Source organism: Anopheles darlingi, chromosome 3, assembly GCF_943734745.1.
Source record: "Anopheles darlingi chromosome 3, idAnoDarlMG_H_01, whole genome shotgun sequence".
Lineage (NCBI taxonomy): Eukaryota > Metazoa > Arthropoda > Insecta > Diptera > Culicidae > Anopheles > Anopheles darlingi.
In genome coordinates, this window is record NC_064875.1 from 49,107,335 (window position 1) to 49,132,607 (window position 25,273).

The 25,273-nt window shown below is 50.9% G+C and overlaps 1 protein-coding gene across 10 annotated transcripts in view; it reads left to right on the forward strand.

The window, feature by feature from the left end:
* The window catches only part of LOC125956569 (RNA-binding protein Musashi homolog Rbp6), a 591,325-nt gene that overhangs the window by 383,788 nt on the left and 182,264 nt on the right, over positions 1-25,273 (forward strand). For all 10 annotated transcript variants that reach the window (XM_049688585.1, XM_049688590.1, XM_049688584.1 and 7 more), the window contains one exon: positions 7,471-7,563. In XM_049688585.1, the coding sequence (XP_049544542.1) occupies positions 7,471-7,563 (93 nt within the window). The remainder of the gene's footprint in view (positions 1-7,470; positions 7,564-25,273) is intronic.

A 25,273-nucleotide genomic window follows, 5' to 3' on the forward strand; every position in this document is an offset into this window, starting at 1 on the left:
ACTCGGAGTAGCACCAGAAGAAGTCGAAGCAGAAGCAGAAGCCACTAGAACAGGCTTCTCTTTCGGGAAAATCCAGCTCCAGTCGCCAGTTTCACTCGGTAATTGTGTGCTCGCACACACACACCCTCACAGAAACCATTCTTGGAGCTTCTTGAAACCGTGGCCGAAGGCCCGGTGCCCCTTCCCCGGGTCCTTATTTCATCATCTAAATCCCCAAGAATGGTATTATTATAAATACAATATGAATTCTGCTCTCTCGCTCGCTCTCTATCGTTCCTCATCTTCAACGAGTGCTTCTCAGTGTGTGTGTGAGCCGTAAAGCCGGTGGAGCACAAACCCGGCCAAGGGTTTAAAGCATCGAAGCTAAGGACGGTCTCAATCATCCGGACGGGATCCCGAGGAGAGAGCCACCGTTTGCCGACTTCGACGAAGCTCGACGCAACGAATCCTTCAAGAGTCCTGCGTCGTCCTTGAGAGCCTTCCGGTGCTGGGCTTTGACTTGCGAAGGTCCAGGAGTTTGCGTTGCGTGATTTTCGATTCCTCGACGATCGCTCGTTTTTCCTCGCTTTCGGTTTTTCGGAACTGCAGAACGCGTGCCACGCCACACCGCGTCACGGTCACGTTTCGGATATTCCCAAACGTCGGTCGGCGGACGGCATTTCGCAGCCCCGCGGACCACGCTGTCCGGTGTCCACATTAAGTATTCATAAAGATATTTTTAAATTATTATTTTTCAATTTGGAACCCCCGTATGAAAAAATCACATAACTATAAATAATCCATTTTTCCCCATCTCGCGCGCGCGCGCGCGCCCACGACGGAATCCGGGTACTACTGGCCAAGTTGGAATTGGGCTTTTATGCACCTCTTTTCACTGTGTTTTTTTTTTTAAGGTACTCATGAATATGTTAAGCTCACGGGAGGGCGTTAGAGATAGTTTCTTTTCTTGCATCGTAGCGCCGTTGCTGCTGTTACTGGAAATTCCGAGGTGGCAATCACTTGGAGGTGCCAACGCCAGGCCAATGTGGCCAGACGGAGTGGAAACCGGAGGAGGAGGAGACTGGGTGGTGGTGTGGCTGCTGCATTATTTATTAGAGATTTTTTCCTCGATTCAATTAACCTAATTTCGAGATAATTGAATTGATAGCCCGCCGCCATTTTCTTTGCAAACTCTCTCTCTCTCTCTTTCTCTTTCTCTTTCTCTTTCTCTCTCTCTCTCTCTCTCTCTCTTGCGCTTGACTTGCGCTTCTTGGTGTTAATGGCTTCACCTTTTCCTTCTCCTTTTCCTTTCGGCGACCTCCCAACGGCCGCGTGGAAAATTGGAAAATAAATTTCAATCAGCATCAACTCGGACGCTCATCCTCCTTCCCCCTCCCTTCCCCTCTAACATCATGAGTCATATCTTGGCCCTAAACGAGCGAAGAAACTCGATCTCGATGGAAAACCGATTTCCACTTATTCATCCGCGACCAGGTGTGTGCATGTGTGTGTGTGTGTGTGTGTGTCTGGTGTGCAGCAGCTTCTCATCTTCAATATATGGTACTGCTTTCAAGCCACGCTGACCTCTGACCTAGACGAGCAATGCGACCGAAGAGCCTTCGTTTGCATGTCAACAGTCGACCGACCAGTCGTTGGTTCCATTTCCACTGGCAACAGCTCCAATGCCTGCTTGGTTGCACCGTTCCGTGTGTGTGCTGTCGAAGATGGCAAATGGTGGCAAACAGTGCCATTTGCGTGTGCTGCATACACATACCCTTTTGCTCAGTGCCAACGCCGTGCCATGATAGAGAGACCAGATCCTGGCCCCATCACCTGGCCAACGCGCATTTTTGCATGCAGTTCACGTTCACGAACCAAGAAACGCGAATGAAATCATGGCTCCCACCATCCCACCTTCCAGACACACACACACACACACACAAGCACACATAACTATTTGGCCATACATATGTAAATGAAAGCGGAGCGAACGTACTCCGGGGTCTGATGCTGCCGCTGCTGCTGCTGCTGCGTGTCCTTTCGCATGGTCGCAACACACACAGACAGTACTACTACTACTGTTGATGGTCGGTCGTGTGGCCGATTTCATTTTCTTCGCCAACACTGTGGCACTCTGGCACTCTGCACTTGCGGGGAGAAAGGTTCGTCGTCGTCGTCGTCGCTGTGGTTGTTGTTGTTGTTGTTGTCCCACCATCACCATCCTAACGAGTGAGAATAAAATTTTATCCCTCAACCCTTTGGCTCACCGGAGAACCCGGCGAGGCATTTCGGTCAAGTTTTGGTCTCACTTACTTCTTCATCTCCACCACTACCATCGAAGCAGCCCAAAATTGGATTGTTTGTTGCTTCCAACAACTCCGAACCGGCCGGACGGGGGATGGGCCGTTGCCGAGGAGTGTGTTTGAAACTTTGGCCAAATTTCACCCCAAGGGAGGGTGCATACTGAGGGAGAGTAACGCACCGCGCATTACACACTCAGCGCACGTTCTCGAAACGCCAGGAAAACTCTCTTCTACGCCTCTTCGGTGATGCCGGGGCATTCGTTACAGTATGCAAATCCAGCGTCAACGACGTCCACGACGACGACAACGACGACTACGATGACGACAGCATCGTTCGCACTGGAAGTAGAAGTAATAGTAGTAGTAGTAAGTGCAGCAGCATCTTCAGTCCCTTCAGTGAAGAGGAAAAAGAACCGAAGAAGCGAGAAGAAAGTTTCGTCGTCTTCGTCGTCTCCGTCTCCGCGAAGGAGGATTACGTGAATTGGTTTACGGTTGCACCAGCACCAGCACCGGAATCCAATATTGATTTCGGCCGCTTGCCCGGGAAGAGTCAAATCGAGAATAAATTACTCGCTAGACACCAACGCGTGGACCGTTGACGGAATCGGAACCAGGAGCCGGCCGATCTGCCATGTGATTGTATCGTGTTTGTTCGTGATTCATTTACTCCAATTACTGGTTGGTTGTGGGGACTATAGTCGTGTCCCATGGCCTGTGTAGTGGATGCTTTAAAGCTACTTAAACCACCGGCGTCCACACCACAGTCCAGACCACAGGCGCCCCGGGCTTGGTGTACGGCCACGGTCGCGGCACCATCTTACCGATTTCGCTCACGTTTTGGCAAGCGGAATGAAATTAAAATTAAATTACATTTAAAAACCTCGCTCGCTCGCCCGCTTGGTCTTGGTTTCCGGTTGCACCTTTTGCCACCTTTTTTTCTATGCGCGACTGCTGCTGCTGCTGCTGGTCGAAAGCATAAGTTATGCTTTCTCGTGTGGGCGCGCGCCCCCCCGGTGAAGATGGCGAAAACAGATTTTATAGATTCCGGTGGAGCGATTTCGGTTTTAATCTCATCACACTGATTTATTGATCTTTCTCTCGCGTGGATGCTGATGCTGGCATCTAGAGCAGGGCAGTGTTTGTGGACGAGTCGTGCTGACCGGTTTTAATTGAGAATTCAAAGCAGCAGCAGCATTTGATTTGGCATAATCCAATGAATCGCTGTTTCACACTCGATCGTACGTCGCGATAGATATTTGCTGAGCTGAGAGCTGAGTGACGAACACAGAGATCACGGGGGTTGTAATTGTAATTTCCTTCGCGCAACTACCACGGATTCATCATCATCATCGCTACGACGTTCGATGGATGGTCATTGGAATTGGATTTTTTACTCCGTTCGTTCATTCGCTCGATGCACTCACTGGAATCTAATAAACTCCGGTGCACTGTTAGTGGGTCACTTGCGACGCAGCAATATCAAGTCAAATAGAGCCGTAACGGTTCTGCATATCGTCCAGTCCCCAGGTACCGCTCGGCCTCGAAATGGCGCACAATTTGAACCGATCTTCGCATGTAAAATTCATACGAAAATCACGCACCTTCCCTGGAGGGACGATGGAAAGGAGAGCTAGAGAGAGAGAGACAGGAAGGGGCAGTCGCTGAGCCCCGAACGGAAACGAACCAGAAGCTCTCCGTCAATCAGCTTCAGCTAATTTGCTTTTTCCCTCGAGGCCGGGAGGGTGGGGGGAGGGGGAAGCGCACCGAAGGAAAACTTTCACCCTGCGCCCTCGGGGGGTATGGGGCACCGAGGGCGACGGGAGACGAAAATCGACGACGTCCACGGCTGATTACAACATGTCCGCTTGTAATGGAATAATGCGATAATAAAGTAATGAATTAATCAAACATGGAATTGAATTTCTGGGCTTTTCCTCCTCCTCGTCGCGAGATCATCACGAGGAATGTGCGGGGAAGTGGGAAAAGGGAATGCGGGAAAAGAGATAGAGAGAGAGAGAGAGAGAGAAAAAGAGAGAGAGAGAGAGCGAGAGAGAGAGCGAATAGTCTAATCGAGGATACAGCAAGGATCTACCATCGTGGTGATGGTGGTGTGATTGCTGCAAGCAATTTTCCGATTGATCCACGTGGTGGTAATTGCTACCGTACACACATACTCTCACACACATACTTACACACACACACACACCCCTGGGTCTGAGGGAATTCGCTAAACTTGGTGGTGGCCCCCTTGGAAGGAACCAAATTTAATTATCGCTCACGCGAAACGAAACCCGAAGATCCTCTCTCTCTCTCTCTCTCTCTCTCTCTCTCTCTCTCTCTCTCTCTCTCTCGCTCTCTCGCTCTCTCGCTCTGTGTGGGGTAATGGAAGGTGAAACGACACACCAGCGATGGGAGTTTGGTCATCGTTATGTTTGAACCACCCCATGGGAACGGAATGGAACGTTAACCTGCGCCTGAGGCTCGCTGATTGAAAATTACTCGGACAACTTGATTTGCGAACCACATGTGTGTGTGTGCGTGTGTGAATCGTCCGTCTCCAGAGAGAAAAGTAGACAGCAAGGAGCTCGAAGCATCAAAGCAACACTAGCGCGGGCGCACATCGCGACAATTATGCTTTTGCATGCCCGGCAATCATAGTGGCCTCTGGTATGGTTGATGGATTTCGCATCGGCTTTTGACAAACGTCATCAAGCGGTTTCGGTGGTTAGGTTGTGAGCATTTTGTTTTTTCGCGTAAGAATTAACCAAAATCTGAAACCCAAGTGTATTATGTGAATTTGTTTTTTCCACAAATGGAGTCTGAAGAGTCATCTATACAATCGACTACTAACGGCAGATGGTGAAACATTATCGAACAAAGACTCAAAGCAAAGCTCTCGGATCGAAACGGAAAACCATTTTCCTTCGCGGCCGCTTCAAGAGGGCAATAGGAAACGCTGCTCCATCAGAGAAGCGGTCCGCAATCGACGTGAATGCCGGCGTCTTCCCTGGAGTAAGTGTAGAGCTTTCGGGTTCGGGTGCTTCGTGCGAAATGGCACACATGTTGTCAGCTCGCTAACGGTTCCTCGGTTCTTCCTTCCATCCCCCCCCCCCCCACTCTCCCTTTTACAACCGCCCAAGGACGGACAAACTCCACCCCCGGAACAGTCGTGTCTTTTTCCCACGCGCTCCGATGGACCGTTGCCGAGAGTTCATGGTCAGCGCATGGACACGGCCACGGTGGGTCTGTTCGATGCGAAACCACCCTCCTCCCCTGCCTCACTCCCTCTCAAAAGGATACACGAACACGGACAAGACCCCGGCGGTGTTTGTGGCGGCCATAATGGCGGTCCGGTTCGAGAAAAGATTGTGAACCAAACTCCAATTTGTACATGAATAATTCAGACGACCCAAGACGTCGCGGCACCATCGGCGCATCAGCGTCAGCGTCGTCGTCGTCGTCGGCAGAGCACACACACACACAGACACCGGTCGTACCGGATTCCGATGTTGGTAATTTTGTTCGCCAAAGTTCTCATTTCTTTTTATTAGCCCGGTATGTGCGCTGATCCTAGTAGTGGTGGGGCTGGAAGGGAAGGAATTGTCATCGTCATCATTATCATCATCATCATCATCATAGTAGCCGCCGCTCGCGATAAACTGCATTTTGTCGGGTTTTCTTCGACACCACTACACGGTGGTCCAAAAGGTGGTCAATTCATCGAGCTTATCGAGTGCCTTTGCGCTTTTTAGCCACCGCTTCGTTGGCCGAGGCGTTAAAGTCGAGGCGGCCAATCGATCGAACGAATCTTTATTCCTTTCTAATTCCCTTGCAATTCACACTCGCTGTTGCTGCCTCTGCTGCTGCTGCTGCTGCTGCTGCTGCTGCTGCTATGGTCACTTTGATGATGATTTCGATTTTGTTTTTGTTTTAAGTGTCGAAAGTGCCACGGTAGACTCGATGAGACTCTAATCCAAATCCACAATCCACACTCCGGTAGCAACGGAACTGGCTGGCGAGCATAAAAACATATTACTTCTTTTTTTGGACAAATCGACCTCCTAAGCACCAACCAAGGTGTGCGAGTCCATCGCAAGTGTGCGAACGAAAATCCCTCTAGATTCTTTCACTTCATTTCGTTTTCGGCAAAGGCCAAGCACACCATTCCACAGTTCGCACCGGAAGTGAGAGTCAGCATGAGTGTGAGCTAGTGAGATAGAGAAACAGAGAGAGCACAGAGTGTTACAAAAAAGGGCAGAAGAAAATGCTTTCCGATTCTCAAGCAACAACAATGAAGAAGCGCAAGCAATCTTTAGCTCTTCTTCGTCTCCTTCTTGCCAAACACTCGAGAGTGGTGCTGTCTGGTTAATATTTTCCGGTACGATTTCCTCCGACATTTTTTTCCCGGCCAAGCCTAGCAATCTGGCAAGCAATCCGCCAGCCAGTGGCTGTCTGGTGTAAGCCCGCGGCGTTTGAGTCCGTTTAAGGACCGAGGTTTGAGAACGAGAATTTCGGTCCCACTTCGTTGTTGGTACATATTGGAACATGTTGGTCGTTCGAGGACCACTCGTCGTCGTCGCTGGCTGGTTGGTTGGTTGGGCGATTCCCACGGCGAGCACCGTGGTGGCCGTTCCTCGGCCTGTCACGATTGTTCAATAAAAATATGTTTTGTATTTATATGATACCGAGACCGAGAGACCGGCTTTTATGGTGCTTTTGGTTGCAATTGAAGATAATTTATAATCATCCCGCCGTTGGGAAATGGTTGTTGTGGCCGTTCTCCTCTCTTACTCTCACTCGCTTTCTTTCTCTTTCCCTCGACGGCAACGAAATGGTGCTGGGCATCGTGAAACCATAAATAACCTTCGGCAAATATACTCTGGAATGGAATGTCTCGTGCCTTGAATCGTCGTCGTCGTCGTCGTCGTCGTCGTCGTCGTCGACACCGTCCGCTTGGATGCGTTGGAATGTTTGCTGTGGACTTCCCTTCTGGGGGAAATTCTCTTCCTCTTCGAGGGGGGCTTCCAGCCCCGTGAGCACATCCCAAATCATTTAGTGACCATCAATCGTGTACCGATTTCTTCCGCTTCCGCCATTCCGGGTTAGATCGGGCTGTGATCGTGCTATCGTTGAAATTAATCCTCACCTCTCTCTCTTTCTCTCTCTCTCTCTTTTTCTCCTTCCACAGATGGTGACGAGAACGAAGAAAATATTCGTGGGAGGGCTATCGGCGCCCACCACGCTGGAGGACGTGAAAAGCTACTTCGAACAATTCGGACCGGTAAGTAGTAGCCTTCCCCCCCGGAGCTCAAAAGCATCCCATTCTAGGTATTAAAGATGAAGTTTTTACGCTGGAAAGAAGGGCAAGAAGATGGCCCGATGGCCACTTGCCGTTGCTGCTACTTCCGGAGCAAATTTCGGAGCAAATCCTTTCGGGGTTTTCGCTAAACTTTTCCACTTAAGCTTTAGTGCGGTTTTTGAGTTTTAGATCCTTGCGCGAGAGCGCGCGCGCTCGAGCGGTTGAGATTTTTCGGGCGACGGTCCATTGGATGGATGATGGCGAACGTGAAGATAGGATAATTGCTTCGTTCCGAACGCTCGCTCCAATCCAGGGCACTCTCCAAACGCCAACCTACGAGGAACTTCGAGCCCTCCCCCCCATTGGCAAGTTGCGCTAGTTGACATAATCCCGCCGCCGGCTAGTTGGCTGCGGTGTTGGTGACATGGCGAGTAGAAAAAAAAAGAAAGGAAGGAACGAAGGAAAACAAGGAAGAAAAATAGAAAGCAAAGAAGCAAGGAAGGGCTAAACGAAGGGATCGCGCCGAGGTGTGAGAGGGCTTCGAGCAAAACACAAAATCACCTCTCACCAGACACAAGGAGAGCGAGCCGGGAAGGGGACAACAGGCGAGGTCGAGGAGAAGGGGATGGCGAGTTAGCATTTATCCAATTGTCCAAACAAATTCCCGGGGCCATTTTAAGTTTGTCCGCGTGTCCGAACCGGGCGTGTTGCGCTCCGGACCGTTCCCGGGGATGGGGGGAGGTAGTGGAACGGGGAACGGGGGGAATGTTGGCAAAGTTAGTCCTGTCCTCCTACCTGGTACACCCCTCGAGGGGGTTTCCACTCTGCTCTTGAGCGCGGACATCGGAGTCCGCCATTTTCATCGTCCACCGGCGGAGCGGAACCGTCGTCACCTCGGTTGCTGGCCGGCTGCCCAGCTGGCTGGGGGTTGTGTTTTCCGGCTTCACACCTGGCCACGGATCCCCCGAGGGAACCGTGCAAGGCAGTGGAAAGGAAGCAAACGGACAGACGGGGGCGGGAAGCGAAGTCAGAACTTTCACTAGTGAGATGCCACCCTTGGATATACCTGGCGGCGGAGGTGGGAGGGGGCGATAAAGTAGAAAAATCAAACGACCACGGCCCGGTACAAAAAGTCACGGATCTCCTCTCGGCCACCGACCTCGGTCTGGGTTCGGTCTCGAGTCTTGAGTCGAGTTCAGTTTTTTTCCGATTGCCGCCGGCCATTTTTTTTATTTTTTAGTTCTTTTTTTTCATTTTTAGTTGGTTTTTGGGGAGGAACTCCCTCGTGTATCACACCAGAACCCCCCACGGGGGTTTGTGCTGTTTTTAGCGGATGACAAAGTGTGCGGCCCCAAAAGCATGGCTACGGTTAATGGTATTTACGAAAACTAAAATTAAATTCATATCAGTTAAGAGCTGCAGAACTTTACGTGAACCGGGACTTGGGCCTGGGGGAGGCCTTGTAGAGGAGAACTGCTTGGTATTTCATACCCACCCCCTCCCCCCTCAATTCCATCCCTGGTCGAAGAGTGCGCTTTGTGTTCGAGGTATCGAGCACTGCTGTGAGCCGCCATTTTAGGTGGAGGAATGTACACTCCCCGTGCACCCTGCAATGTTGCTCGAAATGGTGGCAAAAACTGGAAATTCCAAATGAACTGGAAAGCACCCCCATCACCCCCGTCACCCCCATCAGGACAGCCCAGCTGTTGTCGTTCGCTGGTCGCTGGTTCGCTCATAAGTGAATCAATCGAGCTTTGAAGCACGCGGTACGGTGCTCTCCACCTCTCTTCTCCGCCTTCACCCCTCACGTCACGCAAAAAAACTAAATCAACGACCGATATGTCGTCTAGTGATGCGGACACACCCCCATCCCCCATCCCCCGAAAAACTCACGTGGCGCTTGCAGCTGAGACCCGCTTTCAGCTGAAACTAGTGAACCGTGTGGTTCAGAGACTGTGTGTGTGTGTGTGTGTGTGTGCGCACACCAGGCGATGCCATTTCTATTGCGCACCTCGTGTGCCCACCGCACTTGTCAGAAGCAATCGAACGAAAAATGCGCCACCATTTTTGCACCCCCTCCCTTCCTCATCGCTTTTTGCATTTTGCCTTAGTTGCGTCGGGTGCACTTGCACACGGTATACAGTGCAGCAGCAGCATCGTCGTCGTCGTCGTTGGCTAAGGAACAATGCTGCTGCTGCTTCGTTCTCCACTAGTTGGCATTCCATGGAACACGGTGTCACGGGGGGAGGGGGTGGCGAAACACTTGTTAGCGAGTCCTGGGACCACCGGGCACCAGGGAGAGAGAGAGAGAGAGAGGAACAGCCGGCGACGTCTATTGATTCGCTTCTGCTCTGTTTGTTGTTTGTTTGCTCAGGCGTCTCGTTCTCGGTGGTGTGTGCGGTGGTGTTTATTTGCTGCTGCTGCTGCTGCTCGTGCTCGATTGTTCCTTTTCCAACCTAAAACCAACGAAGCAGCAGCAGCAGCAGCACCCAGGAATGTGCCAGTGGCCCACCACTCTCCAGGCTTCGTTCGCTCCTTGCACTTTACTGCGGGGATTGCAACGGGATCAGCATCACCAGCGTCGAAGGCGAAGCAGACGTCGTTCGTTCGTCCGTTCGAATCGTTCGTTCGAATCGCTGCGTATCAAATCGCAATCGAAGCCAAGATTTGGGATCCAAGCACAACGGGGGCGGGGTCGGTGGTGGTGGTTGCGGCCACCTCTTCATCGAGAATCGTTCCCCGGGCTCGCTCCGCCGGATTAAATTCATGTGCAATTGATTTTCTCAATTTACACTCTATTTATCGCCCCTCCGATATGCTATGGCTGCTGCTGCTGCTTGCGTCGTCGTCGTTCGTTCATTCGTTCGTTGATCCTTTCGTTCGTTGATCCTTGTTCCTCTTTTTATTTTTCTCTCTCACCCCCCCAAAAGCGACACCCAACGTGTTGCTGTCGCGCCACGGATGCAGCAACAGCATAAAAACCAACATTAAGCGCAGATTCGCGTCGTGTTCGCGAGGTCTTTGTGTGAGGGAAAACCTGGAAAGTGCGGTGGCACTCCAGACGATGCTTCCCAAGACGGTGGGCAATGGTGAGGAAAGTCCTTTGTTGGGACGTAACGAGAACGAAGCTCACGTGTCTTTCGTGGCAGCGTCGATCACTACCAGAGCAGCGCATACATTAACCTATGCAAAATGGCGTTTGGTGAATCGGGGAACACACACGCTCGGATTGTCGCACGAATTTATTGCGGTTTTTCCCACCATCCTGCCCCATTAGAACCGCCCAGAACAGTTGTATTTGTCGTGAGCTGTGCAGCTGAGGTTTTAGTGTGATGAGGTGAGACGGCTTTTCCCGGCTTTGTTTTCCCCAGGTTGGACCAAGGAAAATCCCCGGCTAACGATGGCTCTTGAGGCGCGAAGCGCCGTTCGTTAACCAACGCAACGATCAGACGATGAGGTGATGCATGAAAATGCTGCTTCACACAGGGTTGCCCTAAGGGGGATGAATTTTTCCCTCCTGCTCATTAATTAAATCCGTTTTCCCAGTCCACTCGATTGCGTCTTCGGCATCGTTAGGCATCGAGTTCCGTTCCGTTCCGTGCCACCGATTGATGAGAATGTGAAATGAGGTCCTTCAGAAGGCGCTGCATCCGGTGCGAATGTTCGCTGTTCGATCGACTCTGCACGCTGGGTTCGAGTTCTCAGTGTCAAAGGACAACCCCCAGCGGCCTCAGTTCTTTGCAAAACACTTAACGAGATGCTGCTGCTGCTGTTCGCTTCGAACGCTAAGCATAGCCCAGAAGGAGCTGCTCGAAGGTTTTTCGGTGTGGAAAAAATGATATTCCACCGATCGTCTGGTCGTTTGTCATCGCTTTCCGCCAAGCCCGTGATGGTTGTTCTAGATTCAACGACAGCAACAGCACAACAACGGGGTACTTATCATCAATCCGAGGAGCAACAATGCTTCGACCGAACGCTTCGTCCTAGACAACGAACAGCAGCATTCCAAGCGAATGGGCTAGAATGCCAAACGATCGCATAAAACATGATTTGCATATCGCATATCTCAACAAGTAGCACCGAGATTGAGTTCGTAACCGCATGCTCCCGAAGCACACAAGTGTTTCACATGCCCGTTAACATGGCGGACTTGAGCATGTGTGTGTGTTGCGATTCTTGGAAACGTTTTCCCCGGATCTTCTAGCCATTTTTCCGCGGCCCCATTTCATCCTGCACCGTCCTTGCACCGATTGACGACCGCGTGTGCGCGCATTCGTTCGTTCGTTCGTACGTTCGTTCTGTGCGTACGATAATGTCCGCAATAATTGTGCCGATTTGCCGTTTTCCATTTGCGCGCGCCAACCAACAACGACAACGACGACGACGACAACGACAACGACGGTGAAGGAGTAACAAGTTCTTGCACTGGAAGCCATGGCAGCCCGCGGGGGGCTCATGCTCTGGTTTCTGCGTCGATTTTATTACACTCCGCACTCGCCACCAGAACACACACACGAGCGCTCAGAAGGCGCTCTAAAGCACTACAATCCCCGGTGGTGTGCTGTTGTTGTCGTTGTTGGCGCATTTGTAATCCCCTCGCCTTCGCTCTCCAGAAAGCACAAAGCGGAAGCGACAAGCGACAACAACCGAACTGAATCGCAAAGTTTGCCCTTTTGTGGGCACATGCATGTGTGCGTGTGTGTGTGTGTGCTTAGTCGCACATGCCAGCAGCCCGCTCGAAGAAGCTCGACCCGTTGGACTCACACAGGCACGCACCCCGGAGGGGGGGGTGCTGTGCAAGGGCGGGGTAGTATAGTTTCTTATTTTATTTTATTGAATCATTTTATTTGCATATATTATTGCACATTTGCGTCACCGAGCCCGGCGCACGCACACACACAAAAACACACGTACACACGCGCGCAAGCACATGAGTTTGAGCTCTTGAGCATCGAGGATGGAAAGGATGGCAATCCGGTGTTCCTTGGTACACTTACACGCTGGTTGCTGGTTTTGTGTGTTGTGTGTGTGTGTGTGTTTGGCTCTGGCTCCGGCTCCGGGAGTTGCTTCTTGCCGCCACTCCAAAACTATGTTCACCGTGGCGTGGCGTGGCTATATGCTGCGAGCACTTGAGCACGAGCATAACAAACAGTGGGAGCCACGGCAAGGGCCCGGGGCTGGCACAAAGAACTCCCGGACGTTGCCGGATCATACCATCCCGAAGCACATGGGGTCTCTGTCTGACAACACGAGCCTTCGTGCACCATAGCGTGTAGTATCCTTGCGTGTTCCTTGTGTATGCGTGTGCGTCCGTGTCTCTCTTTATGTGCGTGATGTGTGCGAGACAACAACACACATCGCACCGCGCAATGGCCACTACTGCTTTATGGCCACTTGTACACATTACCCTCTCTCGGTTTCGGTTTGATGGGTTTTTTCCGGTTTTCCCGTTTTGTCCTCTCGGTTGCTCGCCGAGCCTTGCAACCGGAAGCTCGTTACTCGGTAAAACAGTTTTCAAGAAATCAATTTTTACGAGATAATTTTTCCCACCACCCTCCCCATCGGCACACACACACACATGAGGCAGGAGGATGATCGTTAAGCGTGTCAGTGCCGTTGCCTTAGTTGCACTACGAATCACAGATTTTTACTTGCGGTTTGTGAGAACTCTTCAACGGAAAACCCTAAGGAGGGAAGTGCATTCGAATCTGTTTTATTTGATGGAAAATGGTGTTCGTGTTCGAAGCCCCCCCGGTTGTGTCTTGGGTCCACAAGATGAACTTTCAATAAGCGACGCCAACCAATAAGCAGCAGCAGCACCAGCAGCAGGCAATGCAAAGCAAAGCATGCAAATCGTTCCATTCAATATCGAATCTCGCTTATGCTGTTCCCCAAAACCCAATAGGAAAACCAAATATACACACCTCGGCCACACCAAATCCATTGTTCTTCCAGCGAAGGGGATTAGTTGCGCGATGGCAAACGCTTCCTCATACCGATCCGCCGGCCCGCCGGCCCGTGGTGTGTGTCGAATGAAGCGATTGGAAAGTAATATCGCCTTTCCTGCTGGGCGGGTGAATGAAGGAAATACAAACAGAACGCAGACCCAGTCGCATTGGGAAAGTGCACTGTGTAGGAACCACAAAGGAACCCAAAAACTCTTTCCACTTGCTCGCCAGCTGGCGTGCTTGCAAAACTTGGGAACGAGCGCGCGAATTGAATCGCGGAGCGTTCCTTTTTTTTGGCCAAATTTATCGAGATTTCCACTGGTAGCAGCAGCAGCAGCAGTAGCCGTTGGGTACATGCAGCAATTGGTCAAATATTGGCTTTTCTTCGTTATACCCCCCCGGTCCGGCTTTTGGCTGGACAAATTGGACCACCACCACCGCACCACGGTTGCCGGTGCGAGAACAATGGAACGCGCCGGTTGCCGAAACCGGGAGCCTCCATCGCTATAAATGGTATTAGCTGCTGCCGATGCTGCTGCTGCTGCCGTCGTCGATGCTGCTTCATTGTCATGCTCCTTCTTCTCTCGATCGATTTTGGATCGGATCACTGGCCAGTGTGTGTGTGTGTGAGTGGTGCAGGACTCGTCAGCTGGCAGTCGATAGTGCTCATCGCTGGGAGTGAGTGCCAGCGAGAGAAGAGCTGCCATTGATTTCCATTACCGGGCGGATTATCTTGTCGCAATGTAGCAACATAGACGCGTGCGCACACACACACACACACGCGCGTTCTAGCGCACGCGGCCACGAATCATCCTTTCCGGATATTTGGTTCCATTCCGCGGTTATTCTCAGCACCGATCATCGATGACGACGACGACGACGACGCTTGTGGACGCTCGAGAGACCACAAGGAATGGAAACGGGGAAAAGCGGACAAGGAACAAGTCCAGGCCAGGCCAGGGAGTGCAAGAAAATTGAAATTAAAAATCAATATTTAAACATCACGATAATTGATTTGGAGAAGCGCAGCGCAGCGCAGCATGCGGATCGAAATGGCGGAAATGGCTGACGCGACGCGATGGGAATAATCGCGTGAGGAGAAGGATGTGGAACAGGATTTACAAAATGGTCGAAGGAAGAGAAGAAGCATGACAATTAATTCCGCTTCGCTTCATATGCTGGCGCTGAGGCTTTGGGGAAATATGTTTAAATGGATGATGATGACGATGATGGCGATAGTGATGATGGAAGACAATCCGTTTTTCCTTCCTTCCTATCCATCTACGGGAACCCGTGTGTTTGCAAATGGCGCACTCGCGCCATCGTTTGTTCATCTTTTCTTTCACTCCGGACCACAATCCTCATCGCAACGTCACAAGTGATGTTACGAAATGAAAGTGTAGCCGGGGAAAAGGTGGAAGCAGTGGGTTAGATGAGAGTGCACACGTGCAAAAACGGACACACGTGCCACCGGAGGAAAGCGTTCGCGAAAAAAGAAAAGATTAATATTTGACAGGTGACCGACCACCGCCAACCAGGGGGAAAAAAAGATAAAGAAGATGCAGACCAACGATGGCGGCCATGAACCACCTGCACCTGTCTCCACTCATCCGTGTGGACGGCGATTATGCTGGTGATGGGGTGGACTTATTTGAGAGTCTTTCTCAAAAAACCAAAAAACAAAGCGAAAAGCGAGTACGAAATGAAGAGCGATGGAGAGAGAGAGAGAAAGAGAAAGAGAGAGAGAGAGAAGAGTGGAAGAGTTAACCAACCAAGATTAAAAGCTCAAACGAAGAGCCATCTTTAAGCGGGGAACGATGCCAACCGAACGATGGTAAACCGCACAAGCGTTGGCGTGTGTGTGAGGCATGCCGTGGTTTGCATGTCCTCGTCCTTGATGCCGTGCCGGTGCCAGTGCCAGTGGCGTGTACCACCGACCTCTCCATCGTCGACATAAATAAAACTATTTAAAAATTCATAAAGCATCGCGACGTATGATGGCGATGGCGGTGGTGCTGGTGTGCGCGCCAGGTCGTTGACAGCGTTGCCTCGCACTCGACGGTTGCCAAGATTCAAATGAATTGTTCTCTTCACACAGGAGGGGCTGAGTAGTGGTGGTCTTGTCGGGGAGTTGCTGGCGTGCTCGCTATTAACTTCAAACGTCTCACTGTCAGGATTTACGATTTTTCCACTTTCCACTCTCTCGTGTGTCGACAAAACGCTTGGTCGAATGTGGTCCACATCTGAGGGTGTGCGTTTGGAGCGTTTGCACAAAGAAAATGGTGGAACAACGGTGATGAGTTGTTTAATGAAATGCTGGGGGTGCCTTCACACCAACAGTCCAGGAATGTTGTGTTTTAAAACGAAGGAAACCTCTAGAAAGCCACTAGAGAGCAAGTTCTCATCTTCGGTTTCTCATAATTACATTTCCAGCTAAATTCAAGGAGGAAGGAATGCTTGACCTCCCCCCATTATGCTATTGATTTCCATTCAATAACCACCTTCGCCGAACGCCGAACGATCGTGACAGTGACGCTAATGCACCGCCTTCTACGAGCTTCAGCTGGAAGCATCAGATGCACCACGCCAATACCTTTATGTAGCGCCATCAAATTGCGGCTGGCGCTCGACGGTCGTGGTGCAAAGTGCTGCGCTAAATAATGCTCCAGCCCCCAAAAGCCCCATCTTGGTGGTCTCTCTTATGCTACACGCTGATGGTCGCGGTTTGCTCTCTCTCTCTCTCTCTCTCCATCTTCTCCTGGAGTATTCCCGAACAACATTTGGGGCTACGACCATTCTATCGTCCTGGACTCGACGTCGCACGGTAGCTGAAAAGTTTTTGGGGCAGCAGCAGCAGCAGCAGCAGACACAACATAAGACAACATAAATAAACTAAATCATTTTAATGTTTATGATCATTATAATTATTGCTTTTAAAGTATGCATAACCATTAGCGCACGTACAGCGCCTCGTCCCCTCCCTCGTTTATTCGCGGTCCGGTCGCCGTCTCTGACCGTGCATCAGCACGCGGTGTGTGTGTGTGTGCGCGAGCGTGCTAGACCTGCCACTTGCCGTGCATTAAGACGTGTATTCGACTAGACAAGAGTGCGGGGGAGAGGAGCGAAATCCTGAATGCGACCAATAAGTGTCGCGTACACGCCGAGACCATAAACGTTACCGACCATTGAAAGCATCTTCAGGTAGTAGATTCACGATGCTGCGGTCTTCGTTAGCAGCAGCACTTTGTGCACGAGATGGTAACGATGTAGCAAACCCTCCCCCTGATGGAAGGTTGGTCATTTCAATCACTCTTGCGTTGTGGTGTTGTATGGAGCATCCCTTATCCCCGAAGCGAGGGGGATGATGTTTGATTGTTGCATTTACCACCAACTCCGCCTGATTTCTTGATGAACTGCTGCTGCTACTGTGTTGCCGGTGCAAGTTGTTACTCCACGCAATGTGTCCGTTAAATACTCGGCAAATCCTTTGGCAGAACACGACGTAATACTCCGCCTGTCGTGTCTAGCCATGTAAATTATGCTGGTAGCCGGTGAATAACATTTAAAAAAAAAAACGAAAGAAGCAAATGCGCTCCCTCAGAGCGCTAGAACCGCCCCTTAGATCCCGGAAGGAATCATCCTTCCATTTCCATTTACTTGCATTCGAGAGGACGGCGCCATTGAGAGGACGGCCCCGGCTGCTGCTGCTGCTGCTGCAACAACCCCTATTTGCATTCTGATCATTTGCTTCTATTTATCTCGCATAGACCCAAGGGCATGAGTGTCTGAAAAGCACCCCCCCAACCCTCCTCTATCTATCTTTTTTGCAGGGTTTTCTCATTTTTTTTCCCCGGCACAATTTTTCATCCCCATCATCATCCATTTCATCCCTTGCTGCTGCACGGGAGTCAGGCGTGCAATACATCCGCATACTGCTACCTTTTAGCACCGCGGTAGTCCACACGGATTGGCCACAAGGAATGGAACGGTACAGAACGCTGGTTCGACCTTACCAGCCGTCCTTGGCCGCCGAACGCCTTTCTACTCATCATCCTTCTTTCGTCGATGCAGTTTTCTATAAAAATGACGACCGACGGGGGTGTGTGTGTGTGGGGCAGGTGGTGATGGGAAGGGATGAAAGGAAAAATCTTGCCACTTTTTTGTTGCTTCTTGTTGCTGCAACCACCTTCCCATCGGAAGCAGCAGTCGGCGTGTGAAGCATGTAACAACCTTCCTCGGGTTTTTTGTGCGAGGTGGTGAAGAAGGTGAAGAGTAAGAGGTATTATCGACGAGCGGTGGCAATGCGGGTTTCGCCTTTTGTTCAAACGGCTACGAGCTATTCGTGGCAGGCACAAGTGACTGCAGCTCCTGTCAGTATGGACCGGAGGGAAGTGAGTAGTGAGTAAGCCTGTTACGTGTATGTGTGTGTGTATATCGGTAGCTTTCAAAGGCTACCGATTGTTTGAGGGTGCAGTCGATGCACCGGGCTTCATGCTGTCATACGCCGGAACAGTGAACCAGGGCGAGGATCTTGTTTCGCTTGGGAAGTAGATGGAACGTCACTTCTTCTTTCGATGATAAATGTCCGTCAGGAGAGGTGCGCAAAGTAGATCAATCTCATATCTCCTACTTTTCTTCAACGTTCCAATGGAATCAGAGTAAATCAAATGCAGTTTCGTAAAAGCAGTTTAATGCACAACGAACTCACTCAACATGATAAGTAACTCTTTCGCGCATTCGCCATTACCATTCTTGACTCACTCTCTCTCTCTCACACACACACACTTTTATACGTCTCTAGCTGGTTGGAAGGCTAATTGTTATCGGTATCATAACTCGGCTGCTAACAAGCTCTCCTGGGGAGGTCGAGAGGTTGCCTGTATTTTTTTTTGTGTGTAGTAGTGGAAGGTACTTCACTCTTTCCCTTTCTCTCTCTCTCTCTCACTATCTCTGCGTTGCCTGAGATGGTTAACATGATTTAACGGTAAACAATTTGCAACATATTCTGCGTTTAACGACCACTCCCCTTCAGGAACGACCAGAATCGGTCTCTGTATGTGTGCTTCTGAGTGGTACGGGTGTTTCCACAAACGCCCAAACCATCAGGACAGATCAGATCTGATACCTAGCAGCAGCAGCAGCAGCAGCAGTAGTAGTACAGTAGCGCGCAGTCCTTCTCGCAGTATCATTAAAAGTAACTGCACAACAACTGACTGTCTTTGCGAATGGGTGGTGAATGGGAGGGAGCGGGTGCTCACTAACACGGCATTTTGGTTCGGCCTTAAAAATCCACCTTCACATCGGTACGGCACCCCTCCTCCCCCCCCCCGGGGTTATAGTCCTTTCGAATCGTTTTTCTACTTTCACTCGCACAGGTACGCTTCGCCTCGATCGCTCTGTTGGATGTTGATGTCTGACGCGATGGAAAAAGGGGTCGCGGGGTACACGGGGAGGACCATTAAAGCAGCTTCTTTCTCGTAGCAGCACTAGGGAGAAGATAAAGAGAGAAGGTTTCTGCCGGTGGGCAGATATTGTTGGGCGAGGGGGAGTTAAACCCCGGGGGGGGGGGGGGGGGAGGAGAACAGTAGGCAGGCCGTTGGCCGTTCAACAAATAACAAAATCATCATCAATCCCGAAAAACGAGAGCATCATCGGCCATTAAGCTTAACGATCAATTAAAACCTGATCCACAGCACAGCACAGCACAGCACAGGATACGCCGCCTGATACGCTTGTTGCTACCGACGCTCCCGGGAGTCCGTTCCGTTCGGTTGATGACACCAGCACATCACCAGAGCACTTGGAAGCAGCGGGATTGCTGCTGACATGACAGACCGTAAGCAGTAAGCAAGCCCTCGGCGAGCAAGAGGAGAAGTCGGTGGCAGTGGACTACTTGTTACTCCGTTCCTGCTTCTAGTCCTCGGCCTAGAGCCGTTTCACGCAAATCGGTTCCGCTGAACTAATGTGTAGTACTAATGGAGGACCGGTAGGTGCCGGATGGACACGGTTACTATCGATGGTGCCATCGACACACCGGCGGCATCAACTCTCCGGGAGTAGTGGAAGACGGAGGAGTCCTAGAAGAGGAGTCTCCTAATGAGCTGTTTCTCCTCTAACGACCCTTTTCTAACACCGTTTCCATGTCGTTTAGCTGGATAGTTTCCACCACTCGAGCTCACACACACACCCCAAAAGCTCACACAAGAAACCTCGTGTTTAGTAAGTCCCCGAAATGTAGAAGGTTAAGTGGAATGGCGACTTAAAAAAGAAAACAATTTAACGCAGAGGTAACGCTTGGGTCGAAGCCTCCGCCCAGGTCCAGCAGTGCTTGTCCGCCATCGCCATTCAGGTACACTACACGGCATTGACAAACCGCAGGCGAACATTTACCTACACTTACGACAATGTAATGGAGGAGTTGTTGATGGGGATGGAGACGACTTACAAACAACAGGATGATGGCGGATGCCACATCTCATCTCGTGCGTTTCATGTGCGTGTGTTGCGTAGATCCTTAACTGCCCATTTCGTGTGTCGGGGTGTGTGTGTTTGCTTGCTTGTTCTCATCATCATCATCATCATCATCATCATTATCATCCATCGTCCATGTCTTTTACACTCACTCGTACATATACACGTACAAATGTCTAATTAACCGTTGAGCTAGCAGTAACTTTAACGGCGCACAAACAAACACCAGAAGACATCCGCTTCCCTTACGGCGAACCGCATGGTGCACTATAAACATCATCGGAAGTTGTGTACGAATCGCGCACGCCGGTTTGTGTGTGTGTGTGTGTGTGTGTCTGTTGGTTTGCGATTTGTTGGCACTAGCCCCACACACGGAACATGGAACATTTTGGGGGTGAGGAGAATAGGGGTTTTTAATGAGAATAAAGTTTAATGTCGCGGCGGAAACCACCGGAAACAAGCTCATAAGCGTATATAGGCGTCTCGTAGGTTTTACCGGTTCGCCTGTCCCGTTGGTAGTGGTCGCCACGGCGGTGGTGGTGCTGATTCGCGCCAGGTAACACTCTCTCTTAGTTGGTTGGTTTATCCAGGATATGGTTGACGGTCTGACTTTGACGTGGGACACTTATCGTGCTTGTCAAGAATCCCATCTTTCACTCGTACCGGGGACCAACGGCACCGTATCCGGGGGCTGGTGATGTTGGTGGGTTGGTGACGCTGAAACTGATTATTATGGTGGCGATAGTAGTCATCGTCGTCGTCGTTGTCGTTGTGCTGGGGTTAGCAAAGATAACGATTGTGTTGGGTGCGAGCCGGAATTGGACAAATAGATGTTCGAGCTCCGGTTCCAGCTGGTGGTGGTGGTGGCCACAGAAGGTTGTAGTCGTTGGTGTAATGGGCACCGGTTCGAGTTCCTCCTTGGAATCCACCAAACAACGGACGCACTAACGAAGCTCGACGGCGGCGTAAGGTTGTTAGTTCCATCCCCGGCCCCGAAATGGCCACTTGAGTCGATGAAAAGCACGGAAAATCTAACACGCGTCGCAAAGCGGTTCAAAAGGGTGTAAATCTTGGCGAAAATCAAGGTGTCGGTGTGTGTGTGTGTGTGTGTGTGTGCCGGTGGATTATTCGGTTACACTGACACACATACACAAACAGCACAAAGCACAGTACCAGCGCAACAGACAACAAAGAGAAACTTTCTTCCTGGAGGTGCAGCAGCAGTTCTGCGCGAAACGAGGTACAAAGTGCGAAACACAACAATCTAATTAAAATTTAGTTTGTCTACACCAACACACCACTCTTGGGAAGGGGGAGAGGATCACAAGCTGCTGCTGCTCCCTTCTTGGCGAACGTTTCTCACCGCAGCTTCTTGGGCTTTTGGTTCTTCTTGAGCGCTGCAAGACGCGCTGCACTCCAGCTAAAGCGACTACTACGGCATCGCTGTACGCGCGTGTGTGTGTGTGTGCTGGCTCCTCCACTTTTCGGTGTTCGGTGCTCGGTGCTGACACCAGGACTACACAGGTACAGGCAAGTCCTGGCCCCGAAAGTGCTCATGCATTAAGTGTAATTATATTAATAATCGTGACAGGTTAAAAGCATGTAGCATCCGTGGCCGTGGCCGCCGGCGGGAGGGAGGGGGAGAAGGAATAACAGGAATGAATAGAGCGCATTCCCCAGGTGTGAGGTTTCCTCGTTGACCCGAGGGGAAGGCCAAACACTAATGAGCCCTGTCACGGTTCTCGTGCATCTTTTAATTTGCTTTCCACGTTTGTCACGACTACACCCCGGCAAGAGAGAGAGTGTCCTCGGAGGGGCACAAGGTTCCTCCAGAAATCCAGAAAATTTCCGCTCTCATTTCCTTGCTTCGTTTCCAAAGAGTGAAGATTGCAGCTCCAGCTTGCTCCAACTTCAAGTGAGCTCGAGCTCGAGTCTTCTGGTTTTGGCATTGATCGGACATCTTTATCGGATCGGATCCGGCATCCCCCATCCTTTACGGAGGTTTGGCCCCACTGTTTGCTGATGAGCAGTAGCTGGTCGTCTCTTCACTCTTTGCTTTATCGTGATCCATCCGCTTGGTGCTCCGGTTGCAGATGATCCATCCATTCATCCATCCGTCGTCGTTGTCGTTGGTTTATGAGACAGCTACAAGGATCCACTTTAGATCGGGGATCCGGGATAAGGATGTCCTCGTAATCGTAAAGCAAAACAGGGGAGGATTGAACGACAACTGCGACGACTGAAGAAGGCTTGACGCTGAAGCTGAAGCTTCATTAATAATTGGTTGACAGTAATTTCTGTGCCGTTTGTTGTTGAGATGCATTTTTCTTCCCATCTGCGCTGCTTTCCATTTTCCTCTAACGGAAGGGCTTCATTTTGCCATTCTTTCGTTCTGCTACTGTACGGACCAGCTGCTGGATTGGTTTTCAATTTTTTCCACAAAATCGGTCGCAGCAAAGGCGCCGGGCCCTAAAATAAATCTCAAGCTCCTGTTCGGTGCAGTAGAGCAGAGGACTGAGAGGTGGTGGCCGGTATGTAAAAAAAGGTGGTCCCCGGACTCCGAAACGAAAACTCCAAAATTCCTGCGCCGAAACCTGACGAAGCATAAAGGTAGTTTGCGAACAATTTGCCTACTTTTCATCGGGTAGCACAACTTTCCAGCACACACACACACACACCGGCTGTACAGCCCTGTATGTGCGAGGGCATACAGCAATAGGCATACGGCAGAAAGGACGCCTTTCGTTCGTTCGTTCGTTCGTTCGTCCGGTGGTCCGTACGGCAATCAAATTGGAAATTAGAATGAGAAATCAGTTTTCCCCGGGTTTTTAGCGGGCCCAGGCCGGAAACAACGCCGGGCCTGAGTGAGCGCATTTTCCGCGTGGGCCTATGTGCCAACCTTTGGCAGGCAGGCAGCAGGTACCAGGGCAGGGCATTGGTTCCGGTTCCGGTCTACCTGCGAAAGGCAAGAAGGCGGCCCAGGGCGGACGCTGGGTGAAAAGCTGTCAACTTTCCCGCCCAGTCATGCTGCCGCAAAAGCCGTCTTGCTTTTCGTTGCGTTCCGTACTCCGAACGTTTACTCGACTGTGTTTGCTTGCGTCATTCGAGGCCAGTGTTGGTGTTGGTGCTGCTGCTGCAGTCGAAGGCAGGCGTCAATAATACAGTTCTTAGCTCCAGACTTTACCCGGCCATTTTGTACCGACTTCCGGCCCTCCGTGAACGGGAAGTAGTGTGAGGAAGGCTGTTGGAAAAGTGTCAAAATCGTGTTTTCGGTGCAAGTCGAAATTCCGGACCTTTGATTTGCACACACAAACACACACGCACGCACACAGTCCGGACACCGGTTCAACACCCAAGCAGCAGGACGGAATTGACTTTCCACTGATTAGCTCCAAGCTAGGGTGCTCCGCTTTCCCGGTCTCGGAGTTTTCCGAAAAGGGTTTTCTTTTGGTTTTTTTTTTTTCGTACAAAGTCTAACCATCACGACAGCCTCCCGACTGGCCCGACTCAATTCGATTGCCCAAATCGCAGTCATCAGCAATTCCCGGGGCCACTTCCTCCGGAACAACAACGGGACCATACGGCCACGGCACCGACGAGCACGCCCATGATTAATCGGTGGCCGAGAAATTGCTTCACTTTACTGTAGACCCAATATTTATCTTCTTAATTACCGAGCGAGCGAACGAACGAGCGAACGAGCGAAAGAAGAAGGTTTTCGGGAGTTGCTGGAAGCGAAACTATTGTTGGCAATCCTTTCGCGTCGGTTGGTGGCCACGCAACACACTTTCTCGTTCTCTCTCTCACCCTCACTTTATCTCTGCATCGGAGGCCTATGGGACGCGACGGTAAAGGAAGATAAATCAGCTCCAATCAAAATGGAGGATTCGCCCATTTCGCGTAAGAATTGGCCGCCCGGCCCGAACCTTCCGCTTTCTTCTTCGTTCCACGACGCCATCGATCAGCGATGTGGTCTCGGGATGCGCGCGTAATAGCGTTGCGTACACTTCGTACATCAGACGGAGAGGGCCTTGCTGGACTAATGGGAAAACAGTGAGGCGGTAGCAGCAGAAGAATGAACCTTGATGCTCCCGGGGGGATGGAAGACGAAGAAGGGGAATGGACATCTACCACTCACCGCTCTTTCCGAGCTTCTGCTGCTGCTGCTGCTACTGCTGCTGTTGCCGATGAAAAACTGTTCTCATCAAGCGGCTCATTAAAAGCAAATATCAATCAAGAACACATCTCGAGGTCTCTCGGATCGTCCATCCACCGTCCTGGTTGTCTCCATTGGCAAATCCGGACCGGTCGACTGATGTCCACCCCGAACGACGCGCAACGACATCAAACAACACCGACCGTCCAGGCCAGGAAAATCCAGTCCGGGGCCAGAAATGTAGGGACGTTATTGATTTTCCACCTCAGCCCCCAAAAAAAAAAACATAACCAAGCACCAAGTCTCCTCCTCCATCACACACACACACACACACACGCGCGCGAAATCGAAAGATGGATTCCACTTCTGCAGAGCTCTCCGCCCATCGAGAACAAAATTCCGGGGGAGTTCTAGCAAGCGAGGAGCTCCCATATTTCCCAATCGGAAACATAATCGAAAACAAACAATTTTCCTTCCCTTCTCTAGCCGCCTGCTTTTCCTAGCTGAAAATGCAGGAATGAATGTCTTGCGACAGAGAGGGAATTCGACCACCAGGCACAAGAGATTTGTCTCGAGATGCTTTCCCTCGAGGGGTCATGTGTTGAGGGGGGGTTTTGTTTTCGTCGTTGTGGTGGTGGTGGTGTAGAGGAAAACTTTTTCCCGTGGAACAAAAAAGCGTTCCCGATTAGCATACAATTAGAGCGCGACGGTGACAGAAGGGAACAAGGGAAAGAGAGCGAGAGAGAGAGAGAGAGCTCAAGATGGCGGGCGGTGGGTGGGTGGTTTGTGATTTTAATATCGAGCATCTCCCTTGCGTCGATCGGCAAATCGATTTCTTCCAATTGAACTGGCCCACGATAAACCAACATCATCACCAACACTACCACGCGTAGCAGCAGCAGCAACTCCTGCAGTAGCAGCAGAAACAGGGGCCCCAAATCCCCAAATTACCGATTGTAAAATATGCAAACGCGACCACTTCTTCTACCATTCGTGTAGCAGCAGCAGCAGCAGCATCGGTTGGAAATGGATCTCGGATGTTTTACAAAATCATCGCTCAAGTACATCTTAATTCACTGCCACCCACCACCGCCACCCTATCTAAACGACGAGTCCG